The sequence below is a fragment of the Lithobates pipiens genome, unplaced genomic scaffold (genome assembly GCF_037356315.1).
Source record: "Lithobates pipiens isolate NorthernLeopardFrog02 unplaced genomic scaffold, aLitPip1_a1.2 Scaffold_23, whole genome shotgun sequence".
NCBI classification, from domain to species: domain Eukaryota; kingdom Metazoa; phylum Chordata; class Amphibia; order Anura; family Ranidae; genus Lithobates; species Lithobates pipiens.
In genome coordinates this window covers 239,755,052-239,770,075 of record NW_027507785.1, presented here as the reverse complement: position 1 = coordinate 239,770,075, position 15,024 = coordinate 239,755,052, and the positions used below count along the sequence as shown (strand labels likewise).

The following is a 15,024-nucleotide window of genomic DNA, read 5'->3' as shown; positions in this document are numbered from 1 at the left end:
TGAATGGCAGATGTTTCTAAGCAAATGCACATGAGTGCAGTGGGGACATGAGAAGGAAGGAGGCCGTTGGGAAGTAACACCCCCCCCCCCCCCCTCTTTATTTTCGTTTATTTTTTATAAATGTGGACATACCCTTTAAACTGCACTTGCCTCCATTAGTAATGCACTCTCACCATTAAGGATGAGCTCAGGCGTGTTCGCAACTAGCATGTGCAGAGCCCGGCAGGAAGTCTGCACTGCACAGCGCTAATCACAGGCAGTGAGACATTTCTCGTTCTCTGCAACCATGGGTCTGGATAATGTCTCGCTGCCTGCAATTGGCGCTGTGCATTGCCGACTTCCTGGCGGGCTCTCAATGTGTGGGTTGCGAACACGCTTGAGCTCATCCTTACTCACCATCCATGCAGTCCACTGCAGCAGCATTCCTAGGGAAAGAAAAGGAACACAGTTTTCAAATCCTAGGTCTGCCTCATGGGCCATGAAGGTGTATCGCCCCCACTGAGATAAGTGCAGTGGAAGGGTGTAGGGTGTTCCTCTTTTCAGAAAAAAAAAGACATTGGGAACCCAACACTTTAAATATGATGGTCGTCTCAGGGCTGTACAGCTCCTCCTACAAGTGTTTGTATTTTCCGAGTATGTCTGAGGCTCATGCTGTTGTCTGTTACATTGAAGTTGTGTGGTGTACTGCTTTGTTGTCTGCCTGACCATCTATGGTTTTATGTTTTCACCTTTATTAGTTGTCTGCCTGTTAAGCTGAGGATCAACTAACTCTTAGTCTGCAGCATGCTGCTTATTTAACTTTCTATTGATTGCCTTCGACTTTCTCTTCTGTTAAAGTTTCTTTTTAATGAAGCCACTGACTCTGAAAGGACATAACCGTGCTGCATGTCATGGAACGTGTTTACACTCTACTTACTGGGGTTTCTTTCTTCCACCCACTAGTTCATTTATTAACCTTTTTTTTTATTGCCCGCTAGGCTTTACCATAACAATAACACTCAACTTTGCATCAGTAAACATCGTCTTTGTAATCGTCAAAAAATTTGTTTAACATTTCCAGATTGTCCCAAGACACCAGACACTCCGAAAAGTGACTCCGGCTCATCAGCGCACAATGGAAGGCTCCTAGCTTTGCAGAAGCAGTTAGACATTGAGCTGAAAGTGAAGCAGGGAGCAGAGAACATGATACAGACCTATTCTAATGGTCCCTCAAAAGTAAGTAGAGGTTTAAGGAATTAGGTTTTCCTTGGCCTCCAGAAAGGAGAACTTTATTTTTCCTTTTGCACCAATCCATGGTCCAATAAATGATAGAATTCTACGGAAGTTTCTTACATTTGTGTGTTCGATTCTCTCTCCCGAAATAACAGACAACCTACTTTTTTGTTTTTGAGAGATTCGTTCTGTTGTGAAAGGACTTGCCAACATGAAAATGCCCCAGATTACTGACTTTTATTATCATTTGCACTTAGTCGGAGCCCTGGTTTTTGATATAGGAAATCACTTATGAGCAATTTCCCTTTTTTTTTTTCCTCCTTCTTTTACTCTTTTGGGAGTAAAGACCCGAGCACTTGCCAGTACAGCCAGCAGATTAGAGCCTCTGCTTAGATATTTGACATGTCCATTTGGCTATTATATAGAGCAGGGGAGAACAAATTAGCAGCATGTGTCATAAAATGGGCCATCTCATGTTCAGTGCTTATATATACCCCATGCAATTTACCTGTATCTGTCTGTGGGTCCTATCCTTTTTATGTATATTTGTCTTCATATTAAACTCCTTTGTAAGAACCTGGATACACCCTTTATAAGCCGTCCCCTTAGTGTATCATCACAGCGCTCAATCCCTTCTCCCTCCAGCCGCTACTTAAAAAGTAAATATGTAGATCAGAAGGTGAATATAAAAAAACAATAAATAATCAAAAAGATATCAAAACCAATCACCTTGTAGCGCTTAATTACTATTAAAACAGTTGTGCACATTAATTGCAAAACTTAATCACCCTCAAAAAATTATTATGAACCTTCACATGTGCATAATTAAAGATTCAATAGTAGTGAGATACTGTAAACCAATGCAAATGTAAAGAATTGTGAACAAAGTCCCAAGCAAAGAAATATATATGTAGTCCAAAATCAGTCCAAAGAGAAGAAACACTTTTTTAAGTGAAAAATAAAGTGTCCATATATCGAAACGCCTTCACCACAGCCTTGGTGTTCGTGCCCCCCTCGTTTGGAACACTCACCAGCTGTACTGCTCAGCACTCTCGTGTCGAGCCAAAAAAGCGTTTTTAAGAATGATGTTGATCAGTAGCCAGCAATCACTTGCAGTGTAATTCCCATCAGATATTAATAGATTGTCATCTCAAACATACCTGTGCCTGGACAGAGCCCACAAGAGGATGACACGCAGGGGGCACATCGCTGCAGTCGGGGCATCTGGTCTGTTGGGACCACATGGATCAGCACCCCCTTACCGCTTCGCCCCAGCCTGGTTCTAGCCTCTCCTGGGTGGAAGTCCTTGCCGGTACAGCCTCTAAACGAAGATAAATGGAAGGAACCCCACTCTGGTGATCTCAGGGGTATGTTACAATCTCTCTCTGTGACACACCAAGGCTGTGGTGAAGGAGTTTCGATATATGGACACTTTATTTTTCACTTAAAAAAGAGTTTCTTCTCTTTGGACTGATTTTGGACTACATATATATTTCTTTGCTTGGTACTTTGTTCACAATTCTTTACATTTGCATTGGTTTACAGTATATCTCACTACTATTGAATCTTTAATTATGCACATGTGAAGGTTCATAATAATAATTTTTTGAGGGTGATTAAGTTTTGCAATTAATGTGCACAACTGTTTTAATAGTAATTAAAGAGGGATTCCGCCCAAAAAAAATATTAAAAGCCAGCAGCTATAAATACTACAGCTGTTGACTTTTAATAAATGGACACTCACCTGTCCCGGGTTCCAGCGATGCCGAGGCCGATCGACCGCTCGGGCCTCGGCTGCTGCTGCCGCCATTTGAGGTGAGGGAACCAGGAAGTAAAGCGAATCGGCTTCACTTCCCGGTTCCCTACTGCGCATGCGCGAGCCGCGCAATAGGAAATCTCCGCGCTGTCACTGGGACCCGTGTGTGTCCCAGCAGACAGCGCGGCAGGGCAGGAAATGGCGTAGACTCCCGTGGGAGTCTATGCCCGGAAGTGGGTGAAAATACCTGTCTTTGACAGGTATCTCCACCCCCCCTCCCCCCTGAAAGGTGTCAATTGTGACACCGGAGGGGGGGGGTCCGATCAGCGGAGGTTCCACTTTAGGGTGGAATCCCGCTTTAAGCGCTACAAGGTGATTGGTTTTGATATCTTTTTGATTATTTATTGTTTTTCTATATTCACCTTCTGATCTACATAAACTCCTTTGTACATTATATAATTTTTATTAGAGATAGTTTGACACAGTACATGTTATAGGCGCTTTGCACAGACCTTGTCAGATGAATACATATATGATGCTGTTGGAACTTTGATCATTATGTCAGTATAATAGGGAGCTTCAGCTTCAATTTTACGAAGTGGCTGAAAGTCTAGTATGAAAAAGATGCTGGGAACACATCCTGCATGTTGTACCAGAGTACAGAATTTGTTACTGGTATATAGTGGGTTCAAGAATTTCAGTGTAAGTTCTTTTTTTATGGTAACCAAACCCTACTGCTTGTACAGTTGTCCTGTTTGAATTCATGTATAGATTTTTTATTTTTTTTTACCTGCCTTTATTCTTATTCATTTTACAGGATAGAAAGCTACTTGGGACCGCCCAGCAAATGCTACAAGACAGCAAAACAAAAATAGAAGTAATACGTATGCAGATTCTTCAGGCAATGCAACAGACAAATGAAATGTCCTTTGATAATGGTAAAGGATCAACAAAAATTTTATTTTTTACAGCAATCAAATTTTACAGCATTAGCTGGGTATCGGACAATTGTAAGATCTATATGAGAAAGTACTTTTTTTTTTTTTTTTTTTTTATTAGGCTGAATTCACACCTATGCTCTTCTTCTTCTTTTTTTTATTTATTTATTTTTTGTGCTTTTTGCATGTTGCAGATTTGCAGTACAGAACGTGTTTCCATCGGAAACCATGTTAAATGGACTGTGGTGCAAAAAGCACTAAAAATGTATAGGTGTGAATCCAGCCTTAGGAAGCCCTTAGCCAACTAATATTTGCATCAGAGATCATGATCTCAACAACTATGATTGAAACGATTTCTTAAAATGTTGGCATATAGTGTGTGTCTGGTTACCTACTTGGTTATGTCATGCCTTAACTGGCATTACCTCAAAACAGAACCTTCATTTTCTAATGCCCCGTACACACGAGAGGGATTAAGTCTGACAGACCTCCAAAGGAGTTCCGCCGGAGTTCCGACGGAGTTCTGGCGGACTTTTCGACCGAACGGACTTGACCACACACCATCACACCAAACTCCGACGGAGTCGAACGTGATGACGTACGACTGGATTCGACGTAGGAAGTTCATAGACAGTAGCCAATAGCTGCCCTAGCGTCGGTTTTAGTCCGTCGGAGTAGCACACACACGAGCGAATTTTTCGAAGGGGACCGGGTCCGGCGGAGTTCCGTCGGGAAAATTTGAAGCATGCTTCATTTCTAAAGTCCGTCAGACTTTAGCGAAGCTAAAGTCCGTTGCAGCCCACACACGATCGGATAGTCTGACGGACTCAGTCCGTCGGAGTTTGGATGTCGAAAAGTCCGCTCGTGTGTACGGGGCTTAATACATCGTTTTTTTTGTTTTTTTTCTCTGTTGCATTTATGGATATTTACTGTATATGGTACAAACACAAGCAGCTGATTCTTAACATGTGCGTTGCCTGTCTTGCAGCAAAACCTGTGATTAGTCCACTTGAGCTCCGAATGGAAGAATTGCGACACCACTTTAGGATAGAATTTGCAGTGGCTGAAGGCGCAAAAAATGTAATGAAGCTGCTTGGCTCTGGGAAAGTTACAGACCGGAAAGCCCTCCTAGAAGTAAGTGGTTTTATATAAACTATAGAATAGCTTCCTTTTCATGTAAAAATTGGAGGAGGATTGCATTAACACTTGTTTTAGTTTTTGAATGTAATGTAAATACCCCCCCAACTAGTATGTCTAAATGGTTCCAAAGCCTTTAAATAATGCCCATCTGAGAAGCAGCTTCCTATGGGGGCACTAGACAGTGGTGGAGCCAGGAGCAGGGGACCTGAGAAGAGGCGCTTCAGGGTCATTCAATTCTATTGCACAGAGCAGGTAAATTTGACATGTTTGTTATTTAGAAAAAAAATCCTTTACAAATCACTTTTAACCGCTTGCCGACTTCCTCACGCCGATATACGTCAGCAGAAGGGCTCGTACAGGCAGCATCGCGTACTGTTCGTGGCCCTTTAAGAGGCGGCGCATGCCTGCAGCAAGCTCCGTGAGTCGGGTTGTGGGTCCTGCGGATTGTATCGCCACGGGGATACCCACAGTCACCTCACAGAGGAAGAATGGTGAGATGGTAATTTAAACAAGCATCTCCCCGTTCTGCCTAGTGACCGTGTCACTGATCTCTGCTCCCTGTGATCAGAGCAGAGATCAGTGACCTGTCCCACACAGCCACACCCCCCCACAGTGTTAGAAACTAGTGCTAGTGGTTAACCCCTTCACTGCCATTCACTGTCATTTATGCAGGAATCTGTGCATTTCTATAGCACTGATTGCTGTATAAATGACAGTGGTCCCAAACAATGTGTCACAAATGTCCGATGTGTCCTCCATAATGTCGCAGTCATGATAAAAATTGTTGATCGCCATTTAAAAAAAATAAAAATAATATATATATATATATATATATATATATAATATACCATAAAACTATCCCCTAGTTTGTAAACGCTATAACTTTTGCGCAAACCAAATCAATCGTTTTATTGTGATATTTTTTTGGGGTAAAAAAAAATGCTGAAGAATACGTATCGGCCTAAACTGATGGAAAAACGTAAATTTTGTTTTGGAGCCACGTTGCACGACCGTGCAATTGTCAGTTAAAGCGTCACAGTGCCGAATCGCAAAAAAAAAACTTAGAACCACTTTAAAGCATATGCTCAGCTGGCGGTACGATTATTTCGGATTTTTGGTGCTAAAAGCGGTGCCATTATTTTGCATGACAATTTGGCGTTTTATATTGTAGTCCTGTAATTCTTAGGAATAACTCTTAAATCTGTCCAAACCAGAGTCTAGCAGACATCCCGGGTATAATAAAGTTTGAAAAATGAAATCGTAAATAATTATACCAAATAATAATATAACAATAATAAAAATTATTCAATAATGTAATCAAATCAAAAACACTGAAATTTGCTCAGTTGCAGAATTGTCACTATCATTACTTTTCAGTATTTGATGACTGATCTACCCACAAATCGCTATCGATCAATTCTGCGAGTGATTCCAATTTATTATCGCTGTTTTGGTTGCTATGGACAATCTCCAGTTTCCAGGCATAAAGAACAGTTTTTATAATATAAAACTGCATGCAGAACACTGGACAGATCACTAGGGACAAAGGGGATGTGAAATAATTACATACAGCAATGTAATCTATAAGATTACATTATACTGTGTGTTTCACTTTTTGAATTTGGCGCTGATCTCCGTCCCCGTGCGTCGCAACGCTCGCAGGGAACGGAGATCGGCGATGTGATAGATCGAGCGAGACACGGCTCGCTCCTACAGCGGGCAGACAACGCTGGATTCGAGGGAGAAGGTAAGTAAACCTCCTCCTGGATCCAGCGATGCAGTCCCGAGTCTGGCTCGGGGTTACCGCTTTTGGTATAAAAATTCCACCCCGAGCCAGACTCGGGAATACCGTCAGGGGGGTTAAGAGAAGTATGGGTTTTTTTTTTGCTTAATCCTAATCCTTGTGAGATGTTGGCATCTTCAAATCTTTCCTGCCCTCTGAGAATTGCACAGTTTCTGTTAATTACCTGTGGGAGGGTCTACAGATTTTCTTGAAGCAGCATACCGACTGTGGGAAGTCTGGATCCGCCCCCCTTCCTGTCTTCTGTGTGATTGACATCGGCTCTGGGCTCTCTGCTTGTTGCCGAGACTAAACACAGAGCGGCTCCCCTTCTCCCTCCCTCCCTGTTGCAGACAGAATGATCTCAGCACACATTCAGGAAAGCAGCAGGCATTAGTGTGTGTAGAAGTCAGTGATAGTGCTCTGTACAGTTATTTATAGCCTACATTCCTGCTAAAATTATAATGCAAAGAATAAATTTTTGAAGTAAAATACAACACTGGCTTTTGTCAGCATTGCCTGCATTTACTGTAAAACATTTGATTTCATAATTTTTTACTGGCTTTTCAGATTGTTCTATGTGGTTGAGGTCATGGAGCCTTCCGTGTACATATGCTGGTTTCACACTGTAGGATTACGGGGGATAGGGGAGACCGTGTAGGAGTATGTGGGGGGGGGGGGGGGCGACTGTGTAGGGGTACGGGGGGGGGGGACTGTGTAGGGGGATGACTGTAGGAGTACGAGGGGTGGGGGGGGGGGGCGACTGTGTAGGGATGAGGGGGGCTGTGTAGGAGGATGGGAGGGTAGGAATGATTTTTTTTATGTACAATAAAGGAGGCTCTGGGGACATATCCAGGATCACTTTAGATGTGGGGAGTTATCAGTCTCCCTCTCCTATGTACTGTACACAGGTATGCTCTATACACAGCACTGTGTACATTTCAGAGAACAGACACAGGTAGCAGGTTACTCTGCTCCTTACCTTGTTGCCTCTTCTGAAATAACACAGTGCTATGTGTAGAGCTTACCTGTGTTCATTGCTGGACATGAAGTGTTCAGTGACACTCCCCCCAGATGCCCCCTCCAGCTGGAGTAGACACTGACACTGACTTTGAATGGTGGGATTTGGAGGACACAGGAACATCGAAAGCCCAGAGGAGAGCTTGCAGATAACTTCTGGGTTTTAGCTGGGGATGTGCTGCCATGGAAACGGAGGCACGTGAAGAACGTGCTTGCTCTAGATAGCAGCCTGGGTGTGCACCTCTTCACCAATCACACCCACGTGTCCTCCAGGGGGGGGGGGGGGGGGGGTCTGAGGGAGGGGCTGGATTGTGGAGCTGTATCCACCCCCTGGAAACTTAGGAACTGAGAGAGGCTGCTTCTGGGACTCTTCAAAAGACTATTCTACAAAAACTAAAGGGCCGAGGAAAGAAATGCAATGCAGGTACGAGGGTAGCATGTACTAACTATTTTTGCATTCCCATACTTCTCTTTTAATGCAAAGATGAGGACCCCCGGTGAACCTTCAAAAAATGTTTTCCTTTTAGGTAATGGTAATAACAATATCTTATTCATAGTGATTAGCGAGCAAAAGGCTCTAAATTATATGCTATTTGAAGCCCTTCTGATAAGTGAACCAATTACCTTGCCCAGAAAAATATGCAAGTTCACTTTTAAAATACATTTTGCTAATGTAGTAAATCAGAGCTAAAAAGATACATTTCCTGTTCGATTTTTCAATAGTTTTTCATATACTTTAACAGTTTTACCTCCAAAAGTATTTGAATTAATACAGTCCAAGATTTGCACAGCCCTGCCACACTGTACATCCATTATTGGCTTGTACTTTGCATTGTTTAGAAAAACAATTATATTAAGTCATCAAACAAAGGTGGTTGCATCATACTATAACATGCACTGCACCATAACTTATCCTTTGCTGGCTAAGGTAAAACTAGGTTTGGCATTATTCTAGGGTGGCGTAATGTTTGATTTTTAGGTGATTCCCTGCCCATCTCCTACCAATAGCCAGACAATAAAGCAAACTTGCGGTTTACATAGACTTAAGTTGTATACTGAATGAATATCTATCAGCACATTTACTAAAAAGAAAAAGAAAAAATCTTTAGGCTTGGTAATCAAATTTTGTGAGCAGCCACAGAGTAAATATGCCAGGTGCTTGTTTTCTTTACATAATGTAGTTAGATATGACTTCAGATTCTTTGTTTATCCTTGGTTAACTTGTTAAAGGATACCTGTTAACAGTATACAGTGGAGGCATCCATATTGTGGGTAGAACAGGGCAGAACAAATCCTAGTCACTCAGAGGACTAAATATTGTCTTGCAACTTGGTCATTGAAGTCTATATTTGGAGTCTCTTTGACTGCACTTTCACCAGTTGCTGTCAAGTGGCGCCTGTAACAATTCGTCCAGCAGTGAACACTGCAAGTGCCTTAGTTTTGTGTGTCCATGTGGAACGCGTATCGGTGTGCGCTAGGAGCCCCAGTACAGGCCTGTGTGGTTTCTGCATTGAAACCAATCGGCTACCAGGTTTTTTGTCAAATGTTAAAGTGTTTAACTCAAAATAATAAAAAAATAATAAAGCCCCTCTATTAAAGGCAGGCATACCACACTGTGAAAGTCTCTTCTAAAAACGAGGATTGTAAATGCCTTTTGTGGGCAATCTTCAGGTCGGTCACGCGACTCACGGCCGCTTTACAGCTTCTATACAGGGCTACTGCAAGAGGGACCAAGATCTCCCTCTAACATCAGCTGGGGAGGTCACATGGCCGCTCAGCCCCTCCAGGAGATGTAAAGCTGTCACATGGCTGGCCTGAAGTTGGCACTAAAAATGTTTTTTCTAAAAAAAAAAAAAAAAAAAACTTCCAGCGAAGTTGCAGGAGTGTCTCGGCTGCCCAAATTTCCTGAGACAGCAGCACGGCACCATTGGCTCCCAATCAGCCAATGAGGAGATAAAAAGGGGCAGGCTCTGAGTCTGAATGGACACAGGGAACTATGGTTCTGCTCAGGTACCCCCATAGAAAGCTGCTTGCTGTGGGGGCACTCAAAAGGAGGGAGGGGCCAGGAGCATCGAAGAGGGACCCATGAAGAGGAGGATCTTGGCTGCTCTATGTAAAACCACTGGACAGAGCAGGTAAGTATAAAATTTTGTGATTTTTTAACAAAAAAACAAAACAAAAAACGGGCATTACAATCACTTAAATTGAACAAGCTGAAGTTAGAAGAGAATTGGCTACCATGCACAGCTGCACCAGATTTTGCACTCTCCAGTTTTAGTAAATCGGCCCCAGTGTGACAGTCTTGCTGGAAAAACACGGATCTACACTAGGGCTGCTAAGGGAATCTGTGTCGGCCTATTATCTTTATGGATTAGTGAGGCTTCCCTCAGCTCATGTTATGTTTTTGACTATACACATCAGTGATTTATAGCGGACACGTGTGATCTATACTGGTTTGAATGCAGTTGATTCAGTATTAAAATTAAATCCTAGTGTATTTTGATCTAGCATAGATTTTAGAGACTTGTTGCAGTGTTTTCTCCAAGAGAAATATGCCTTAAAGTGGTTGTAAACCCTTACAACCATCTTTGACCTACAGGTAAGCCTAGATTAAGGCTTACCTGTGGGTCCAAGAAATATCTCCTAAACCTACACGGTTTAGGAGATATTTGCTGAAAGCGGCGTGCAGGCGCACTGAGTGCGCCGCGGTCAACGTTGATATGCCGCGGGTGACGGCTCCCGTGCACATGCGCGGGAGTGATGTCATCGCGGCTTTGCCGAATGACAGCGGCTGAGCAGCGAGATCCACCGAGAAGATGGATTCGCCGGACTACAGGGGACAGCGGTGACTTCGCTGGCTCCTGTGTGAGGTAAGTGACACATAATTGACTACTATGCGATGCATAGTAGTCCATTATGCTGTACCTTTGCAGGGAATGAAAGAGGAAGTAAACTCATCAGGGTTTACTTCCTCTTTAAATGTGTTTAAAATTGTTTATGGCCCAAGTCCACATCTGGTTAATTTGGACCCTACAATGACAGGGTCACTTTAAGATTATTTAAAGCAAGCTGATCGCTTTTGGTTATATAGATCTATTAAAAGAGGAAAAAAAATGTTTTTATTGATGAGACTGTACTTTGTTTTACGCATCCCTTGCTTCCGAGATCTCTTAGCTGAAGTACCACTGTATTGATTAGTCAAACGATGTGACCTTGATCTTACCAAGTGTCCTTGCGTACATCACTTTACTAGTGCAATTTTGAGAACCCATGCTGAAATTTTCTTTCCCACATTGTCTTGCTGGAGAAAAGAATGAGATTAGCTCACTTTTCTACAAACTGCATTCTCCGTCGTTCTTTGGTCCTGAATGGTTTTGCTCATCCAAGATTTAAAACCCCATTCCAGTCTTCTTGTCAGTTGTATTTTTTAAACCGTGGAAAAGGTTTCTGACTTTTCATTTAGGTTAAAGTTCTCTAATGTACAGAAAAAATAAATAATTTAAATGAATTGTTAGTGGCAATGTACTGATTTTCGAAGTGGCGCTTTAGTGAAAAATTTAAAATGGGTGAACGGGCAGAAAGTTGAATGCAGAAGAGATATGCTTTGACTATTCTGCATTAGTTACTTACCTGCCTGTCCACCCTGCATGAGCAGAGCTCTCTAGTTAGATTCGGCATTGCTGAACTTGTACAAACTCTCGTGCATGCCCAGAAGTGATATAATGCAGCAAACTCAGGCGTAGCGCATCACTGGAGCTGAGGCTAGTACAGTGGGGATCGAAAGTTTGCGCACCCCAGGTAAAAATGTGTAATGTGCATAACGAAGCCAAGGAAGGATGGAAAAAATCTCCAAATGGCATCAAATTACAGATTAGACATTCTTATAATATGTCAAAAAAAGTTAGATTTTATTTCCATCATTTACACTTTCAAAATTATAGAAAACAAAAAATGGCGTCTGCAAAAGTTTGGGCACCCTGCAGAGTTAATATCTTGTACTGCCCCCTTTGGCAAGTATCACAGCTTGTAAATGCTTTTTATAGCCAGCCAAGAGTCTTTCAATTCTTGTTTGAGGTATCTTTGCCCATTCTTCCTTACAAAAGTGTTCCAGTTCTTTGAGACTTCTGGGCTGTCTGTCACGCACTGCTCTTTTAAGGTCTATCCATAGATTTTCAATAATGTTGAGGTCAGGAGATTGTGAAGGCCATGGCAAAACCTTCAGTTTACGCCTCTTGATGTAATCCCCCGTGGATTTTGAGGTGTGTTTAGGATCATTATGAATTTGTAGAAGCCATCCTCTCTTTAACCTCAGCTTTTTCACAGATGGCATCAAGTTACATCCAAAATTTGCAGAAATTTTATTGAATCAATTTTTCCTTCTACTCGTGAAATGTTCCCTGTGCCACTGTCTGCAATACAACCCCAAAGCATGATTGATCCACCCCCATGCTTAACAGTTGGACAGAGGTTCTTTTCATTAAATTCTGTGCCCTTTCTTCTCCAAACGTACCTCATTCCGGCCAAAAAGTTATATTTTAACCTCATTGGTCCACACAACTTGTTTCCAAAATGCCTCAGGCTTGTCTATATGTTGTGTTGCAAAGTTCAAACGCTGATTTTTGTGGTGAGGGTGTAGAAGAGGTTTTCTTCTGATGACTCTTCCATAAAGACCGTATTTGTACAAGTATCTCTTTATAGTGGAATAGTGTACCACAACTCCAGCGTCTGCCAGATCTTTCTGGAGGGATCGTGCTGTCAAACGTGGGTTTTGAATTGCTTTTCTCACAATCCTGCGAGCTGTTCTGTCTGATATTTTTCTTGGTCTTCCAGATCTTGCTTTAACTTCCACTGTTCCTGATGACTGCCATTTCTTAATTACATTCCGAACAGAGGATATTGACATCTTCTCCAGCTTTGTGTGTCAACTATTTTCAGTTTCAGTTTTTTCTAGACAACTGCTTCGAAGAACCCATGGTGTTGATTGTTGGGGCAAGGTCATTGAGATTAACATCACCTGGTCTTCCCAGACGATGCTTGAGAACAATCCATGACACTGGCAGGTCTCAGCTTTGGGGGCAGTGCATGCTATCAATTCTGCAGGGTGCCCAAACTTTTGCAGGCGCCATTTTTTTGTTTTCTGTAATTTTGAAAGTGTAAATGATGGAAATAAAATCTAACTTTTTTTGACATATAAGAATGTCTAATCTGTAATTTGATGCTATTTGGAGATTTTTCCATCTTTCCTTGGCTTCGTTATGCACATTAATACACATTTTTACCTGGGGTGCCCAAACTTTCGATCCCCACTGTATAGCTCCACTTTTAAGTACAGTAAATAAAAATATGAACTCTTTAGAATTAGTCATGTAAAAAGAATGAAAAGTACAAAAAATACCATAGTATACTATGTGAGACAGTAGTAAACGACGCTTGATCATGAATAACTACAGGTAAGCTTATAATAAAGTTTACCTGTAGGTATAAGGAATACCTCCTAAACGTTAACTGTTTAGGAGATATTGGCGCATGGGCACTGGAGGGATGCATTCTGATTATGCGTCTCTTCAGAGCTATGTCCCACCATCGTGGCTCAGCCATCCAAACTGAAGGAAGACTGGGTGAAGATGGAAGCCCTGGTAGTGGTGACAGCTTGCTGCTGAAGGGCTTTGTTTTAAGGCAAGTGTTTCACATGTGGTACATACTAGCACATTGACATTAACTTGCAGGGAAAAGGTTTCTTGTCCTTGATTTGTACAATAGTAAATATGCAATTATTTTGTGTCCATAAATGGTGTATAGCCCTTAAGCCCAGTTCTGTGTTTTTTCTTTATGCAGGATGGGCATTATGCAGATCCAAGATAAGTGGGTAGGGTCTAAGTTGGCTTACCCATTTCAATGCAGGAGGTCATTGATTGGTTAAAATTACATTTACCACTGTTCTCATTTTCAGGCTCAGTCAAGGTTTAATGAGTCTAGTCAGAAGCTGGACCTCTTGAAGTATTCTTTAGAGCAAAGACTTAATGAACTCCCAAAAAACCATCCGAAAAGCAGTATTATTATTGAAGAGCTCTCACTTGTGTCATCTCCAACGCTAAGCCCAAGGCAAAGCATGATCTCCACGCAGAACCAGTACAGTACACTGGCCAAGCCAGCTGCTTTAACAGGTATGTCTTAAAAGGGGGAAAAGCTGGTAGGGTTAAAATGCACACAGCATAAAAAGACCCAACTTTTCTGTTATAATGGTATTTGATACCATCAGTTGTAATGTGTTTGTTACCAAAGACGATATATATTTATGAAACTTATACAGTTCAAAATTACCTATTACAAAGGTTCTGTTATTTTAAGTGTGGAGTCCAATACAGATATTTAGGATTTGTAATTTTTTTTTTAACTTGCTTGAATTAAGGTAGTGCTTTGTATTTTTGCAAGAGTCAGCTGTTAAGTTGCCCTTGCATTATCCTTGCTATTACTCACATGACCTTTTCAACAGATTGTCTGCTAAAGCCTAGTACACGCCACACTCAGGTTGGAGCCTCTGTACTAACAATCAGATGTTAGGACAGCAATCTCCCTCACTGAGCTTTTGTATTCTGACATGTAGACAACTGCGCCCCCTCTCCCCCGCTGAGCAGTTGTGTTCTGACAGGGGTATGGCCGCGCGCCCCCCGCTGAGCAATTCTGTTCTGACTGGGTTGAGAGCGCTGATCAGCAGCCGATTGGCAAACAGTTTTCGATCATGGACCTTTGACAAAAGCGTCTACAAGGCTTTAGTGTTTTTCATATCACTCGTAGAACACAAACACTGCTCTACTGTGTAACCTACATAAATTCTAAGCCCTATAGCCTGCTTTTTTTTTCTTTTTTTCTTTAGATCACCTATGTGGAGAATTTACTTGAGCATAAGCAGCGTGTTGTGTTTGTGTTTTTTTTTTTTTTTTTTTTTTTTTTTTCTTTGTTAGTCTAAAATTAACCATTAGATCATGATTGGCTTGTTAGACACTTGTCTTGTGGTTTGAAGTGGAAGTTTGTCTGCTGTCTTTACTCATTGACTGACTGCATTCCACAGGTACCTTGGAAGTCCGACTCATGGGATGCCAAGATATTCTGGAGAATGTCCCTGGCAGGTCCAAAGCCACTACTAGCACCCTTCCAGGCTGGAGCCCAAGTGAAACCAG

At 42.0% G+C, this 15,024-nt stretch overlaps 1 protein-coding gene across 2 annotated transcripts in view; it reads left to right on the top strand.

Annotated features, from left to right (window-relative positions):
• PKN2 (protein kinase N2) overlaps positions 1 to 15,024 on the top strand; it is a 192,394-nt gene that overhangs the window by 127,896 nt on the left and 49,474 nt on the right. For both annotated transcript variants that reach the window (XM_077452959.1, XM_077452958.1), the window contains exons 3-7: positions 1,061 to 1,215; positions 3,786 to 3,906; positions 4,895 to 5,040; positions 13,797 to 14,010; positions 14,916 to 15,024. The exon at positions 14,916 to 15,024 is cut by the window's right edge and continues 77 nt beyond it. In XM_077452959.1, the coding sequence (XP_077309085.1) occupies positions 1,061 to 1,215; positions 3,786 to 3,906; positions 4,895 to 5,040; positions 13,797 to 14,010; positions 14,916 to 15,024 (745 nt within the window). The remainder of the gene's footprint in view (positions 1 to 1,060; positions 1,216 to 3,785; positions 3,907 to 4,894; positions 5,041 to 13,796; positions 14,011 to 14,915) is intronic.